General features: G+C 55.0%; 1 protein-coding gene across 5 annotated transcripts in view; it reads left to right on the top strand.

Annotated features, from left to right (window-relative positions):
* Window positions 1-3,988: 3,988 nt before the first annotated feature.
* The window catches only part of ACSS1 (acyl-CoA synthetase short chain family member 1), a 43,228-nt gene continuing 30,059 nt past the window's right edge, over window positions 3,989-17,157 (top strand). For 4 of the 5 annotated variants that reach the window (XM_060123079.1, XM_060123081.1, XM_060123080.1 and 1 more), the window contains exons 1-2: window positions 3,989-4,287; window positions 11,941-12,037. In XM_060123079.1, coding sequence (XP_059979062.1) covers window positions 3,996-4,287; window positions 11,941-12,037 — 389 coding nt within the window. In that variant the 5' untranslated portion in view covers window positions 3,989-3,995. The remainder of the gene's footprint in view (window positions 4,288-11,940; window positions 12,038-17,157) is intronic. The other variant, XM_060123082.1, reaches the window with a different exon arrangement.

Here is a 17,157-nt window from a genome sequence, read left to right on the forward strand (position 1 = left end):
AAATGCGGGCCTGGGGGCAGGGAGCCTGATACCCCTGTGCAGCCCATCCCAGACCCCCAGCAGCTGCATCCTCTCCTTCCTCCTACCCACTTCAAGGCTCTTAGTGTGGATTTTCTGTATTGGTTTTGCTTTGCATTTCAGTCATTTGATTTGATGCCTGTTTCCCTGTCTCCCCCTTTCCTTGGTCGTGCCCTTGGGCTCAGGGGCTGTGTCTAGTTCATTGCTGTTGAGCTGACAGCCTCCATGTTGGCCCATGCACACGGTGTGGGTGGTGGTCCATCACTGAAGAGAGTTGTGGGAGTGAGGAGAACAGGGGCCAAGGAGCAGGGAGCTCTGGTGGCTCAGTGCTGGGTCTGCTGAGGGGGACAGGTGGGTCTCCCGAACCTGTATCTACAAAGCTGCTTCTCAGGAGGGTCCAGTGCTCCGAGCAATGTGGGAGGTTGGGCCTAAGAAGTCAAACACCCTAAAGCTGCTAAAGCTGTGAGCGCTGGGGGCCAAGGCCCCCAACTTGACAGCTGTGCCGCCTTAGGTGGGTGTGTCCCCTCTCTGTGTTTGTTTTTTCATGTGTAAAGTGGGGACCAGGGCAACCTTCTCTTAGGATTGTGAGGGTTGCTGTCTCCGAGTTGAACATCAGGGCTGAGACGTAAAGTGAGCCCAGCTCCCCTGAAAACCCTCCCAGGCCTCCCACATCGCACCTGCCAACTTGCAGCCTTCTGCAGCAGAGGGTCCTGCCTGTGTTAAGGGCAGGGGCTTCTGTGACCCACGCTGCCTAGACGACCGGCTGCTCTCAGAACTGCCGAGGCCCCATGGGAAGCTGCTCTGTGGATGTGGCCAGACGGGCGGTGGGGTATGGCTCCACCTGCCATAGTTCCCAGAGAGCCGCTTCCAGGAGGCAGCTGGTGGCCTTGGCCTCAGTGGCCTCATCCTGGGTAACTGGGCTGCGGGAAGTGCAATCTGTACCACCCGATTGGCTCAGCAGTGTTTTCTGTACCCACAATCACTTCTCTTTACCCAGCCTGAAGGAAACACCAACTTTGTACTTCTTTCTTTCTTTTTTTTTTTTTTTAGATGTTGGGGGTAGGAGTTTATTAATTAATTAATTAATTTTTGCTGTGTTCGGTCTTCGTTTCTGTGCGAGGGCCTTCTCTAGCTGTGGCAAGCGGGGGCCACTCTTCATCACGGTGCGCGGGCCTCTCACTATCGCGGCCTCTCTTGTTGTGGAGCACAGGCTCCAGACGCGCAGGCTCAGTAGTTGTGGCTCACGGGCCTAGTTGCTCCGCGGCATATGGGATCCTCCCAGACGAGGGCTCGAACCCGTGTCCCCTGCATTAGCAGGCAGATTCTCAACCACTGCGCCACCAGGGAAGCCCCTGTACTTCTTTCTTTAGAGTCAATTCCATGTACATTGCCCACTGTTCTTGTAATAGGGGTGGGGCAGTTGAGCCACCTTTATGTGGCTGTTACAGTCAGCTGGCGGGTGTCCTGGTGGCAGAGAGTGAATTGAGAGGTGGATTGCGGCCATCTGCCCTGGGGGGCCCGGGGACAGGCTGGGGGCTGTGTCCCACGGAGCTCCAGAGCCCTGGCCTCGGCTGCCCACTGGCCGGGCCCAGGCCTTGAAGCAGAACGTACCTCTCCCCCATCCCCACCTCCGCAACCTGATGGCGGCGGCAGTCTCCATTGGTCACAGTCTGAGGGACCTGGCCCCACTTTGGGTGACCTGAGGGCCAGCTGGGTCCTGGGCACCTGGCTCCCTCAGTGATGATGGCTGGGCAGGGTCTGGGGACTTGGCCGTGAGGGTGCCGCCAGCTGAGATCTCCCTCTTCAGTCTGGCCTGGGCACTGGCAGGAGGAGCCGGACTGGGTGCTGGACGAATGCTCCCAGGTAAGGTAACCGGCCAGCGCATGCACCCCCTCCTTTTAGCCTTGGAGGGTGAAAGTCAAGCCTTGGGACCTTGAACAAATAAAATGAAGGGTAATGATGTTGCTTTGCTTATGGGATTTGTTAAGTGTTAAAAGCCGCAAGGAGGCATGGAGACAGAACTAAATGCCTCCCCTTCCCTTTCTTGTCAGAACAGAGAATAACATTTGTTTTGGTGGAGGTTTTCTAGGAACATCGTCACCTGGCCATGACCTAACCTCAAGAACAAAGGATCTGAAGTCTGCAACAACTAACCACGCCCCTCCCTCACCTTTCCTATAAAAGGGCTTTGCTGAACTCTTCTGGGGAGTTCAGGGTTTTTAAGGCATGAGCCACCTGTCTCCGTGCATGGCCCTGCAATGAATGTTTCTCTGCTCCAAACTCCGATGTTTTGATAATGTTTGGCCTTACAGTGCATCAGGCACACGGACTTGCATTTAGTAACATTCTCTCCATGGGGTCTCTTCCTCCAGAAGGCTAGAGCTTACAGTATGGCAGCTGGGTTCCAGGACAGCAGGAGCTGCAGCTGTGGCCTTGCAGGGCCTGGACTGGGACAGTCAGAGCAGCACTGCTTGCCCACTTGAGGGGGAGCTTCTCACTTACACAAAGGGGTGAAGTTGATGGCCATCTTTGGGGCCCCCAGCCACAGTTATGGTCTTTCCCTATTTCAATTTTATTTATTCTATTAAAAAGGTGATTCAGGCCAAGGGGTGAAGCAGAAATTGAGGTGGGAGTAGGGTTCTGCCCACCATGTGCCTATTTCTTAGGGCTCAGTGCCCTCATTTGTTCCACTCAGGAGTTGAGAGTGGGAGGGACTTGATAGCATTAGGTAATTTTTAAATTAAGTGAAAAATGCAGGTCAAGCACTTGGCACAGAGCAGGGCCCATGTCTAGTGCTAGTTATCACTGGTTCCCCAGCCTAGAACTCAACCAACCAGTTTTCAAAACTACCCTTTTCCTTCTGTTTACCTTATTTATTATGTATTTAGTTTGTGGGTGCTGTAATATTTAAGAGTCTGGTTGAGACAAGTTTCTGTGGGTTCCCTTCTATCTTTCCTGGCTTGACAACAAGAACACCACCCCCACTACTGGGCTTCCTGGGTACAGCCCAGGGAGGGAGGTATCACTCCTGTTTCCCCCTCCTCAGGGCTGCATAAGAATAAAAGAGTTGGTGCCTGAAACATGCAACCTGGAAGGGGCACTCAGTGAGTTCAGTAGTGGAGGTGGTGTAGACACAGAGACGTTAAGGAACTCGCCCGAGGTCACAGAGCTAGAAATGCCGGGTTTTGAACCCAGGCCACAGATGCTGGAGCACTGATCGAAAACTCCCCAGGGTTCCAAATCAGCTACGGTTAGGGGAGCGTTTACTTCTCTACCACATGAAAGCACCGGACCCCAGACCACCGCCCCAGGTCCCCACAGCCTCCTGCGCCCAGGACCAGCCCATAGCCCACAGGGGCTGCTTATGTGTGTGGGCATCTTGGTGGGGGGCGGGGGACGGGTACAGGCCGACCAGGCCGCTAGAGGGTTCACTCGCAAGGGCGCCCAAAAGGATGAATATTTTGCCTTCAGCCTCTGAGATGTTGAATTGACCTAACTGGTGGTCCTCGGACCCACCTAAGCGCCTCGCTCCGTCGGTCTCCTGAGGCCGAGCCGGCTCCCTCCCATGCCAGACAGTTCCGGGCGCCCCGGAGAGCCTGCGTCCGCGGCGCGCGTATCTGCAGGTCCCCGCGCGGCGCAGCCGTCGGGGCTTGAGGACGCACCAACTGAAACCCCGGCAGCCCGCTCTGGGACCACTTCCCCAGCTGCTCCCTCTCGCTTCCCGTCTCCGCTCTAGGGTGGGAGAAGAGAGGCGAGGTGGGACGAGGTGGGGCGGGTAGATTCTTCAGACTGGGACCGGTAGGGTCCGGGGTTGGCCGGAGGGCGGGGTCGGGGGTCGGGGCCTGGCCGGGGCGTTGACCGGAGGGTGGGGCCTGGGCTGGGCGTTGGCCGGAGGGCGGGGCGGGAGCGGGCGGGGCGGGCGGGGCGCGGGCACGCGAGGGCTCGGTTGCCACAGTCGCGCGGGGCTCTGAGGCGCGATGGCGGCGCGCTGCTTGGGCCGCGGTGTCGTACGGCTCCTGGGCGGCCTTCGCGGGGTGGGCGCGCGGGGCTTGGCGGCCCCCCGGCTCTGGGGCAGCGCCTCCGCCCCCGCCGCGCCGGCCGGCTCGTACCAGGAGCGGATCGCGCTGGCCGCCAGCGAGCCGGCAGCCTTCTGGGGGCCGCTGGCGCGGGATGTGCTCGTGTGGGACACTCCCTACCACACTGTGAGCGACTGCGACTTCCGCAGCGGCAGGATCGGCTGGTTCCTGGGAGGCCAGTTGAACGTGTCCGGTGAGTGGGCCTGGGGGCCGGGGCGCCCCAGCTCACGCGGCCCGAGGGGACCCCGAGCCCAGCCGGCGGCGGCCCCACATGCTCCCTCCTCAGCGTTCGGGACTCGACCCCGGCGAGCTGCGCAGTCACCCCGCCCCCAACCACTAGCCCCGGAGACTCCCGGCCCGGCCCGACTCCCCAGTCCCGGCTCGGGCACCCGGCGTCCCCCAAGTTTAACTGGGGCTCCCACCGTCCCGCACGGCGAGCGTGCCGGGCCGCGGTGGAGGCGGCGAGGGGCTCCAGGAGCAGGACTACCTGCTCTCGCCCCGGCGCCAGAGACAGAACCGAAAAGCTTCTGGCCGATGTCACCGCCGGGTGCCGGCCGGCGACCCGCCTGGGGAGCAGCCCTGCTCGTGTAAACAAATCGAGCCGTGGCGGGTGGCGGGGAGGAGGAAGCCCGGCCGGCAGCGGGAGTCAGCCCGCGGGCGGGAAGGAGGCAATGGTGGAGCCTCCCAGTGCTCAGTTTCCCCCTCGCCCCCAAGACCCACGGGGCTGGCTTTAGACCTCGTGCGACTGAGATCCCAGAAACCAGCTCCACCGCCAGTCAGTCCTCTGGTGTCTGCTGAGATTGGATCCACTACTGTTTTTGTCAAGATTTGGGATTGGGGTGGGGTGGGGAAGGGTGCACTGCACCCACCCCCTGCCCAGCAAGCGGAGAAGGCCCAGGAAATGAGGGCGAGCCCAGGCAGGCTAGGCCTGGGGTGGGGCGGCCAGAGGGGCTGCCTGTCAAGGAGGAAGGGGGTAACTGGGGATAGAGAGATCTAGGGGGTGTTTAAGGAAAGGATCTGTAGGTCTTGGTGGCCAAGGCCTGAACTGGGCGGTGGGGTCTGAATCTCCCAGGCTCCACCATTTACTGGCCCATTTTTTCTGTTCCTCTGAGCCTCAGTCTCCTCCTGTGTAGACCGGAGGCAGTAATGCCCACCTGAGGGACTGGTTGTGAGGCCAAGGCACGCAGAGCGATGGAACGGGCCTGGCACTTACTGGTGACCAATAAGTAGTAGTGATTTCAACTTGTGAAATTCAGAAATAGTCATAGAATTATAGGTAGTATCTTGCAGTTATTTTTCAAACAAAGAAACTTAAGGGAACTTCAGACCAGATTTTTTTTCATATGGTATATTGCTTTGCTGGTTTAATAAAAATGACTCAGTAGAGAAGTGTTTTCTCTAAACTTGAGTCAGCAGCGAGTGTCCTTGAACTATTGGGAAAAATCCAAACCCTTAGGTTTGCAGGGTTGGTGGAATGCGCCCTGGATGGGGGAGAGCTGAGTGCAGAGGGACGGCGCAGAAGGGTGCAGCTCCTTTGGAAGCTGCCTTGGACTTGGGAGGCCTGAGGCTGCGGGACATTCAAGGTTGACTCTGAACATGTGCCACCTTTCAGTCTCAGATAAGACGGGGGTCGGGGGGTGGGGTGGGGTGGGGGGGATGGGTAACGACAGACATAATGGGACAGGCAGCAAGGGCCTCCTGAGCCTCACTTGGTCAGGGTCAAGGTCAGGGTCAGGGTGCAGCAGCAAGCAACTCTTCTGCCCCTTTTTCTTCACTTATTTCTCCTTTATGGTTACCTTAGCCAGAAACTGAACTTCAGAAAACTGCCTTGTAGAAAAACAGCTTTTCAGCCGCATTCTCACCTCAAATGTGTATGCAACCCACTCATCTGTCAGGAATATCTCTGCTGTTCGCCAGTGTCTGCAAATCACAGAGGTGATGGTATGAAAAAGGACCAGGCCAAGCCATGGCTGCCCTGGGAGCCACTAGAAAGTTGTGGGCTGGGTGGGGTGTTTTGGCATGATCTGTCTGTGTGACGATTGTGTGATGATGGCTTGTTCCAAAGGAGCATCGCTTGAAACTCCCTTTACCCCTTCAGGAAGGTCTGTACGTACAGTTCTCAAAGTGTGGTCCCTGGACCAGTGGCATCAGCACGACCTGCAAACTTTTTAGAAATACAAGTTCTCAGGTCCCATCCTAGGTGGCCAGAACCAGAAACCCAGGGGTGGGTCCTCCAGGTGCTCCTGATACATACTTGAGGCTGAGAACCACTGACCTATGTCAAACCTGCTAAAGTGGGCAGAATTGGGAATTGTTTAACAGAGAGAACTCTGTTAAACAAACAAAAAGAGTCTGTGGGTGGTTCTGTACTGTTGAGTCATTCCAGGTGTGTCTTTGGAGTCACACCTGGGTTTGAATCCTTGTTTTCCCCGACTGTTCTTTTTTTTTTTTAAGTCTTGCCAAGTGCTTTTTTTTAGTTAATTTTTTTATTGGAGTATAGTTGCTTTACAATGTTGTGTTAGCTTCTGCTGTACAGCAAAGTGAGTCAGTTATACATATACATATGTCCACTCTTTTTTAGATTCTATTCCCATATAGGTCATTACAGAGTGTTGAATAGAGTTCCCTGCACTATACAGTAGCTTCTTATTAGTTATCTATTTTATATATAGTAGCATGTATAAGTCAATCCCAATCTCCCAATTTCTCCCTCCCTCTCTCCCCTAACTGTTCTTTCGTGCGTCTCCTCTTCTGTAACATGAGAATAGTGCGTAACTGAATTCTGTTCCAGTTCCTATTGTTGCCATTTTATTAGTCTCACGGATTCCGTGGGTCAGGACTTAGGACAGGGCTGGCAGTGGCTTGCCTCTGCTCTCCGTCATCGACGTGACTCTCGTCATCTACGTGCTGCTGACTCCCAAGTCTGGGGCCTGAACTGCAGGCTGGGCTCAGCTGGAGCTGTGGCCCAAAGCACCTACAAGGGGCTTCTCACAGGGTGGTGACTAGGCCCAGGGTCGTTGGTGGCCAGAGGTCCCAGAGACCAAGGCAGAGGCTGCTAGGCTTCTGACCAGCGCCGGGTGACCTGGGGACACCTGGGGCTGCTGTTACCATTGAATGAGAAAACACTTCGAAAGCACTCTGCACTGTCTTTAGAACATTCCTTGCACCCAATCACTGGCCTTTGTTAATTATTAATGAATCCTGGAAGGGAGGCTGGGACCTTGAACCTGGTGTTCATCAGTGCTGCTGAGCCTGCTGTGCTTCCTCTGAACGGGACCATGCGGATTTCTACCTGATCAGCCTGTTCCAGGAAGCAGGCTGGGGAGGGCACACAGGTGGCTGACGTGGCTCTGAAAGCCCTTCTTGGATCCTGGGAGAGCCAGGCTGTTGTTGTAGGGGTGGGTAGGTCGTGGTGTCAGAGGCCCTGGGTTGGGGAGGTAAAGCCACACCCCCCTGCAGTGCCACGTTCTGGAAAGGATTCTTTCCAGCTTTTGAAGTTTGGCTCTTTCCCTTGTAGGGCTCAACAGATGTCTTTGCTCCTTGAGTATAAACTCTGAGATGTCAGGCAGTTGCAAGTGCAGAACTGGAGGGTAGTGACGCATTGCTTTCAAAACACAAAACTAAACTCTCCTTTGAGTCTGATTTTAAAAAACAAGTGTGTTTATTCTTACTTTCAAGCTCGGGTATAGAGACACTGTTGTTAACTAAGCATTGAACACAGAGATTCCTTGGACGCTTTTGAGAACGTTCCTTGCAGCAGTGGAAACCATTTCGCTGTAGCTCTCTCCTCTTCATGATGTGCCTCGAATAATTCAGATGGCAGACACACTGAGATGGCAAGAGCCTGCCCCCCGCGTTGCATTTCCTTCCAGCGACTGAAGTAGCTCTCTCAGGTCCTTCAAGGAACTCTAAGTGGACACATGACCTCAGGTCTCAGAAGGAGCGTCCCTTAGAAAAGTCTGAATCCTCCCCAGTTGTTAGAGACCTACTTTAAATAGCAGATGCTTCTGGAAGGTTGGCAAATACAATTTTTGTGACTGATGTAATACCTCAAATTGTACCAAGGAGGTTTTCTATTTAAAACCTATTGTGAGTTCTTTTGTGAATATTAACTCCCTTATCTCTTCGGATTAAAATTGAATTTCTGTAAAGTGGGGAGGGGCAGGGATGCATTTAAACAACAAGCAAGAGTTTGTTGAATGAAAATGTCTGCCTTTGTGTGTACATGTTTATGATGGAAATGATGACCCTCTCATCACCTTTTCTTAAAAACAAACCCAAACCCACCACACACACCAGCTTACCTGCTTGCAGAGCTGTGACAGGCCCGGGTGCAGACCTGTCCTTAGGTGAATGAGATGATGCTTCATCTCCCATCATACCTGTGACACCAACATGAAGTGTCTGGTGGCCCCCTTGTACAGATGGGGAAATAAAGGCTCCAACTCATGTTTGGTGGTGAACGGTGCAGAAAATGCACCAGTGCCTCGGAGCCTGCATTCTAATGAGACGGACCACAGATCAGTAAAGGAGCAGATCCACCCTGGGGAATGTTTTCAAGGTTTTTACAGCTGCTAAGGGGAGAATTAGGAAGTGTGTTCCACCATCCCCTGCCCCCACTCCCGTGTTGAAGGAATCTTAGGGACATGGTCTCTGCCTGCAGGGACGTTCTGACCCGGATGGGGGAGGGTTTAGCGAGCTGGGAAGATGAGTGAGCGCTGAATGGTGTGGTGGGAGGGAGAGATCATTGTGTGCTGGGAAACTTGGAAAAGGCTTGAAATAAGAGGTCCGGTTTGAGCCAAGCCTTAAATTGCACTCTCTTCTTGCCCAACTCTTCTTGGAAATACTTGGAAAGGAAATTCCCGTGTCCCACTGCCCAGTTCTTTGGGTGGAGACTTTTTTAAAAATGGGGGATGTAAGAGTTTCCTTCCCTTCCTCCTTCCTCTTCTGTTTTCCTCTCTGCTGTTGAGGCAATAGCGGGAGCCATGCATACGTGTTAAGAGCCAACATACACATGGCATTGTAGAGCCACGTCGCCCCACACCCTGCACTGTGCTTTTCTCTGGGTGCTGTGTCATCTGAGTGTTGTCCATGGCAGTTGTGAACTGTGTTTCCCTTGGGGACACAGCCACAACATCTGACCCCATGGCAGGAAAACTCCAGTGGCATCTAATTACTACTGTGACTCCCAGAGTCTGGAATCATTACCACCACCACGGATTAGGAGAGTGAGATTTAGCGGTGCTGTTTAGAGATAAACAAGTGAGTCTGCAGTTAGCGGTTAGCGAGTGGTTGGACAGCGGCCTGGCTCTAGAGCATGGTTTTAACCATGACCCCAGGCTGCCATCCAGTGGAGGCGTGGCCAGATGTCTTACAGAGCTCCCAAGAGTCTTTAATTACTCCTGTCCCCATTGGAAAAAGAAAGCCCCCCTGGAATTGGGAATATACATACCAGGTAGACGTGAGTGCATGTGTGCGTATGTCCGCCTGTGTGAGCGTGGTCCTGGACCACAGCATCATGTCAGATCTTGGTAGAAGTGAAATGCTTAGGCCCACCCCGACCTGCTCAGTCAGAGACTTAGGGTGGAGCCTCGCTACATGCTCATAAGTCCTCTGGGGATCCTGGGGCATTTAGAAGCCCTAATTTAGACCAAAAAGAAAACTTCTTGAGGGACTAAGCCATGAAGATGAGAAGAGGTCTCTTCCCTCCCCTGGGCATGGGGCCAACCTGGTGTCATTTGGACCCCACATTGCCCTCCAGCTCAGGGACTTAGGAGGTCCATCCGTCATCCATAGCTTAGGTGCTTCCTCTGCTCTGAGCCCCGGGTCAGGCTGCAGGTGTCCAAACAGGAACAGGGCATCTGGCCCCTGCCCACAGAGGGGCAGCAAGTTGGATACATTGCAGGAAGAGTTAAGAGTCTGGGAGGCTTGAGGTCCAAGGGAAGAGAAGTGCTCCATAACAGAGTGAGGACGTGTAGCCTGGGACCTGTGGGAGGGTGGGCACCAGATGAAGGGCAGGAGTGGTGAGGGTGGGACGGTGTACCCCAGGCAGGGTGAATCTGTGCAAGGCCCCGAGCCAGGAAGGCCTTCAGCAGACTCGGCACGGCCAGTGAGGGGAGGGGATGGGATCCACCCCTGCTGAGAGTGGTCACCACCTCAGCTGCCAGGCGAGGGTATGGCCTCATCTGCTGCTTGTTCAAGAGAAGCCAGAAATCTGTGGTTTTAGTGTGAAAACTCTTGATTTCTAAACTTTGGACCAGACTGACACACACATTGATGTTGGGTTTATTGTGTAAATCCAGGTTTTGCCACCAAGCCCCTTCTCAGTTTGCCTTCTTGCTTTCCTCTCTTCTATTTTTTTGGCATTTTTTTCTCTTCTATTTTTCTAGTCATTCAAAGAACTTTCCTGTGTAAGTCGTAATTTTTCCCATGACATCTATCTTTATTTATTAAATTTTTTGAGGTATAATTTATATACTTGCTAGGAGCCAGAAAGTTGAAATGAAACTTTTTAATTTGTAAGAGGAAATGACAGATAAAATAACCTGAGAGGGAAAAATGTGATACACACACACACAGACACACACACAGACACACACATACACACAGACACACACACACACACACACACACATACACACAAGCTAAAATTTGTAAATGTTTTCATGTGAGTTCACCCTGTTGAGGATTATGGGAATCACGTGGTTTGTTATGGGGCGGGCCTCCCATGTCTTTTGTCAGAATGGTTTTCCATCAGGAAATATTTGTAGTGACTCGCAGCAGGGTGATTATCAGGTGGTAGTTGACCTCGTGTTCCTGTGGTAGCACCTCAGTGTTGCCTTCCACCTGATTCTGACCCAGCCCTGTGAGTTAGATGCAGCAGTGGGTGCATCTCCCATTTATGTAGGAGGAGATTGATTTGGAGAAGATAGTAACTGCCCCAAAAAGAAAAAAAAAAGAAAAATTTATGTACCTGGACATGAGGGTGACCCTGAAGACCAGGTGAGCAGTGGCTGCTGCCCCCAGAGCTGTCTGTGGTGTTTATTCCTCTGCTGATGGGGACGTGCGTAATGAAAACAGGCCACGAGGGCCGGCTGGAAGGGGCTCTGGCACAAACCGGCCAGAGCCAAGCTCACCCTGAAGTCCAGCCAGTGGTGGTGAATAGGAGGTTAGCAATGAACATGATCCTACTAATCTTCAGGTTGACGGTAAACCAGCACAACTGACCTGTTTTTGTGGGCAGTCATGTGACCTGAGCTTGGGTAGTGGAGGGGAAGTGAGCAGAGCCTCCCGGAAAACTAGCAAGGCATTTTGCCATCATTGCATCACTTCTTGGGGGAGGGTGCTGGCTGGACACCTGAGAAGGGATGTGGGCCCTTGTCCTGGATCGCACCTCCACCACACGAGAGCCCACCACACGAGAGCCCACCCCACGCACGCACACTGATTTGGGGCACCCTGTTTGCATCGAGTCTTCTTTCCCACAGCCCAGCCTGCGGCACTCAGCCCTGGCCGTGCACGTTAGAACCGCCGGGGAGCCTTGAAAACCACGGGGCCAGTCGGGTCAGGGTCCCCTGGGTGGGGGCCGGGGTTGGGACTCCTGGTGTGAAGCACCTGCTTCAGAGCATTCCCAGGGGTCACCTGTACCTGCGAGGTCATCTTTGTGTAGTGACACCTCGTTTCTGCAGGGTCTATCACCATTCTCCTTGCAAGGAAGTAGAAACCCGCCTCTGATGAGGGAAGGGTCCACCCCAGTGAGAGCAGCGCAAACCACTGCAAACCTGACCCTCCCCTTTCCGACTCCAGTGGCACCAAGTGTAACGTCCATGAACCTGTTTTTGTGCAGTCAACTGCTTGGATCAGCATGTTCGGAAGTCCCCGGAGAGCGTCGCTTTGATCTGGGAGCAGGATGAGCCTGGAACTGAAGTGAGGATCACCTACAGGTACCGTGTGTCCCCTGAGGGAGGGCACCTCTGTCGTGCTGGACGTCAGCACCAAACGCTGCTGCCGGGCTGTGACAGGAGGAGCCCCGGCCTCCTTGCCTACCTGGGCAATACTTGTTGTCTTTAGATTCCCCTGGAAGGAACTGGGTCCTCAGAAACAAGTATGACAAACGTTCAAGGCACAGGGCAGACTCTTGGTGCGGTCCCGTGTGACTGTGACCTCTTCTGGGCGGGGGGTTATATGAGTATCAGGGGCCATGTTTCCTCTTGGGAAATGTTCTCTGGTCTCAGGAAAAGTAAACATGAACATGGACTGAATAAAGTACACACTGGGGTAACTAAAATCAGCCCCTCTTAGTGTGCTTACAACTGTGGCACAATAAAATGGTCTTTAAAAAGGGGCTAAAATAAAACAAACAAAAAGGGGCTACACCTGATATTTGTATCTGTGACTCCTTAAATAAATTCTTCACGTATTGTGTACGCCAAGCCTGTGTGTTGGGGGGTTTGAACGGACCCGGTGTCTGGGGGCAGGTGCTGGCCTTAAAGCCCTGCCCCCTCCCGGGACTGGCTTGCTCAGAGGTCTCTGGTCTGTCACCGCATCCCTGCGGGAAAAGCCCTTTGCTCAAGCTTCAACTTACCTTTCCAGCGCTATCTCAGGAGGAGGGTTCAGAGGAGCAGGTCCTGACCGCGGGGACCCCTGGTTTCCTGCTTGTTTTTCAGACGCAGGTTTTATCACAGATCCAGGGCACCAAGCCTGGGGAAGCTGTGTTCAGCTGAACTTCTGGATGGAACAAAGTGACATTCGTTAATCTGCTGTGGCTCCTAGTGCGTCCTGCCTTGCTTGTCCCTCCCCTGCTCCCAATACCCCTCAGCCGTCACAGTCCCTCCCAGCCTTTACTGCCAGTCACTGCACTGACCTGGGTCCCCTGGACAGACACCCTCCTGACTCCATGGGGTCCACGCATCAGCAGCACTGTGGCCTGGGACCCCCGGGCCCTGCACACTGGAGTTGGGGGCACTGCTCTAATAGACAAGCTGCTCCGCTGTTCTTCACCCTTATTGGCCCGACTTGATCTCTGTGTGATTGTCCAGTAGATTAAGTCTCTATGAGTGGGGGTGGAGGAGGTCAGGGGAGTTCAGCTGTGGGCTAATTTTCTCCGGTCCTCCCGTGGACCAGGACCCGGAACTGGGGTTGGGCCGAGTCAGGCCCCTGAGAGCTGCTCGGCTGGACTGCTGAGTGTGTGTTTGTAACTGGGGGGGAGTCTCAGGACTGCAGCCATCTTGTTAAAACAAAGAACAACTTCATTTCCATAGCAGAGCAGCCCCGGGCAAGGTATAAACCTGTAAGTACAGGCAAAGAATTTATTATTCTCTCTCTAAAAATAAACAAGCTCAGCCTGAAGAAATGGTTTTACAAACTTCAGCTGGTCTTAGTGCCAGGTGACTGTTGTTATTTACTGTTTGAGGGAAAAGAGAAGTGTGTGAACGGGTTGTCTGTAATTGCAGCTAGTTTTTCTTTTCTTTTCTTTTTTTTTTTGTGGTACGCAGGCCTCTCACTGTTGTGGCCTCTCCCGTTGTGGAGCACAGGCTCCGGATGCGCAGGCTCAGTGGCCATGGCTCACGGGCCCAGCCGCTCCGCGGAATGTGGGGTCTTCCCGGACCGGGGCACGAACCCGTGTCCCCTGCATCGGCAGGCGGACTCTCAACCACTGCGCCACCAGGGAAGCCCCTGCAGCTAGTTTTTGAGGGACTTGCATTCATAATTTTCCTGGTCATGTTAGGTTTTTGACATGAGATTTTCTTCCTCCTGTCTCAGAGGAGAGCTGACTACACTTGGTGCTCGTCGTCCTGCCAGGATACAAACTGCCACTAAGATAAAGTGCATTCCTGCCAAGTGTCTCACATGGTGGCACCCAAGGTGCCCCAGGATGGTCACAGGCCTTGGCGACCTGAAGACCAAGTTCCAGACCCATGGTCTGAGCCCTTGAAGGAAACTGCGTGGGGATGTGGTTCTCACGGGCTGGGGTGCTGGAGGTGGATTCCTGGGGACCACGCCTGCCTGGTCTGTCCTAAGCTTGGGGCACCCATCTCAGTCCTCAGGTGCACAGAGCCTCTCCCTCCTGAGTCTGCTGAATTCTTCTGAAGAGGTGCACTTCTGAAGAATCATCAGAGAGCTTGTAACGTGAACCCACTCCTGTCCCAAGCCCAGTGATATGTGGGTCCACATGTGTTGCACACGCCCTCGCACACACGCCCTAAACGTGCACGTGTCTACAATCTGCTCTTGGTGTTCAAGGATCCTCCAGAGCCGCTCTCCCGGGTTGCAGGCACCACCCTGCTCCTTTTCTGGAAGTTGGGCCGTTGCCTGGGGGTGGCCTGTCTGCTGTCTTCAAGGTTCTGAGTACTGGGGTGTATGTGCAGCTGCACCTCCCTAGGGTGGGGGAGGCCTGGCAGGACCAGCTTTGGGAACCCCAGGGCAGCAGAGTGTCCTCAGCCCGGCCCCACCCCGCCTGCAATTGTTGCTTGGCTGGCGGCAATTCCCAGGCGCACCCTGGCTCTAGACGGGCTGAGGCCTCGGGGGCCCGCTAGGCAGCACGTGGGGCGCCTCATGCTGGCGCCGGCTACGTGGCTCTGGGAGAAGGACAGCCTCGTGGGCTGGGGTTCTGTCCTTCAGGCGCGGTGCTCCCTCCCTGATGGGAGGCGAAGGGGCAGGACCTCCGCCGTGTGGGATCAGCCTGGGATGGCCTGCACGTGTCTCCCCAGGAAGAGGGCAGCCTGTGACCTGAGGCCGGAGCCAGGGCCAGAGGGCCGCCCATCCAATTTCCAGCCTTCCTCTGCCCAGAGGTGTGTTCAGAACTGACCTGAGGGAGCTGTTCTCCCCAGCGAGCCAGCAGGCCTGCAAACCTGGGCCCCCTGGCACCGCCTGAGGCCTCCGAGGCCAGGGCTGCAGAGGCCAGGCAGGCACATAATCTGGGTGGCTCCCCGAGGCTGTGCAGCCAGATAGCACTGGGAGCAGTTCTTTCCAGCCGTCCACGTGCTTATTTCGCAAGATGGTCCTTCACATTCAGTTTAAGCAGACAGATTCTAGAGGCCCTTGGCGACGGGGATGTGGACAAACACAAATCCCTGTCCTCTAGGCAGGTGGTGCGGGGGCTCAAGACCATTGCCTGCCTGGAGCCTGGGCTCTGGGCCAGGGGTTTCCAAGCTGGGCACGGGCAGAGGGCATGGAGCAGAGCAGACGCTGTGGCTGGTCCTGGTGTTCTGTGCTCAGGACCTCTCAGTGGAGGGTGCCTGCGCTCGGACAGAGGAGAGAGCAGCCTGAGAGTATTCACCAGGCTCTGAACCAGGATCTCCCGTGTGAGGCTCTCTGAACAGGGGTCCAGACATGAGTCCTTTAAAAAAAAAGTTTCTTAAAAATTTATTTTATTGAAGTGTAGTTGATTTACAATGTTGTGTTAATTTCTGCTGTACAGCAGGGTGATTCAGTTATACACATATATATTCTTTTTCATATTCTTTTCCGTTATGGTTTATCCCAGGATATTGAATATAGTTCCCTGAGCTCTACAGTAGGCCCTTGTTATTTATCTAAGATGTGACCTTTTAATTAATCTGTAGCATGTTTTAGCCCTGGCCTGGCCCTCCTCTGTGAACGCTGCCGTGAGGGCAGCGCTGCTGTGGTCATGGCCAGGCTGTGCAGCTGAGCTGGGCGTCTGGGCTGCAGCGGGGAGAGCAGGCCTGGCACCCCCCATGTGCCCACACGTGAGCCGAGTGGAGTTTCCACTGTGGGTCCAGCCCTAGAGGCGATGATTTCTGTAGTTGTTCCAGCTGGGCCTTATGGTGGGGCGTGCACAGTGGGGAGCCCCTGCCCAGAGGCGCAGAGTGGACGGAAGGCCCCCTCTCCGCTGCCTGCCTCAGAGCCCCTCGGCCAGCGCGGAGGATGCCTCCTGCCTGGGCCAGCCGACCAGGCACTGGGCGTTACTGGTGCCTAGCGTGGGGGGCCCACTGAGAATACAGAATGGGGCCCAGCCCCTGGGGCGGCCCCCTGTCTGGGGCAGCCACACCAGCACCCCTGGGTAGAGGGTGCCGCGAGCTCTGAAGCCTGGAGGCACCTCCTGAGAAGCTGGCTTGTGCCCCGGGCCCCGGGTGTCTTTACGTGGCCACTTGTTAAGGTCACGGAAGGGCCCTGTGGGCTCTGGTGGGAGGAAGCAGGAAGTTGCTGTAATGCTGTTGGAGAAGACTTTGAGGAAGTGCTGGGGGGTTGGGTTTTGGGAGGCCGAGGAGGGGAGGCCGGAGCATGGAGGCCGAGGGCAGGGCCGGCCAGCGCACTGTGGGGTGAGGTGGCGGGGTGGGCGGAGGCCTGTGTTCCCGCCTGCTTTGTCCCCAGCTGTGTGTGACCTGGAGCAAATCTCCAGCTCTCTGACCCTGTTTTCTCCTCCACTGGGTGCTGGGTGTTGAGCAGCACAGGGGAATGAAAGCCCAGACCTGGGTCTGGGAGGATGTGGGTCTGATTTGGCTGTAGGTCGGGGCAGGTGAAGGGAGGTCAGTAGAGGATTTCAGATTTGACGAGGGGAAGGGCACGGGTGGCCCTGCGGCTGCTGCGGCCGGGAGGGCCGGGTGGGGTTTGCAGGGAGAGGTCCTCACCTCAGGAGAACAGTTTGGAGCCCGCTAAAAGGCAGCCCCCCGACCCTTGCATCTGGTGCTTCTCACCCCCAGATTAACTACAGTTTGCAGTGAGCAAACTCCTTTATTAAAATATTAGGGCAACTGAAGGGGAAGATCACTAATGGACATAGTGAGGCTGAGGGTGGGGTGCTTTGGGGTGAGCCAGGGCTGGTGACCATGAGGCTCCAGGACAGGGGCCCCTGGCAGGCAGGGTGAGTGGGTTTGTCGGTGGGCTCTCCTCGGTGGAGGCACCGGAAGCTAGTGGCTGCCAGGCTTGTGTGCAGTGTCCCCTGCTGACCTCTGAGTAACTCTGATTGCAAAACTTGGTCAGGAATCCCCGTGCTGGCTCCCAGAATCCGGTAGGAGCTCTGGGTTACGTGGATGGAGCTGGTTTTAAACCAGCATTTAACTTTCCTTTAAGACTTGGCTCCAGGTTTTGAAGCTGGCAAGTG

This window comes from Lagenorhynchus albirostris, chromosome 15 (genome assembly GCF_949774975.1).
Source record: "Lagenorhynchus albirostris chromosome 15, mLagAlb1.1, whole genome shotgun sequence".
NCBI lineage: Eukaryota > Metazoa > Chordata > Mammalia > Artiodactyla > Delphinidae > Lagenorhynchus > Lagenorhynchus albirostris.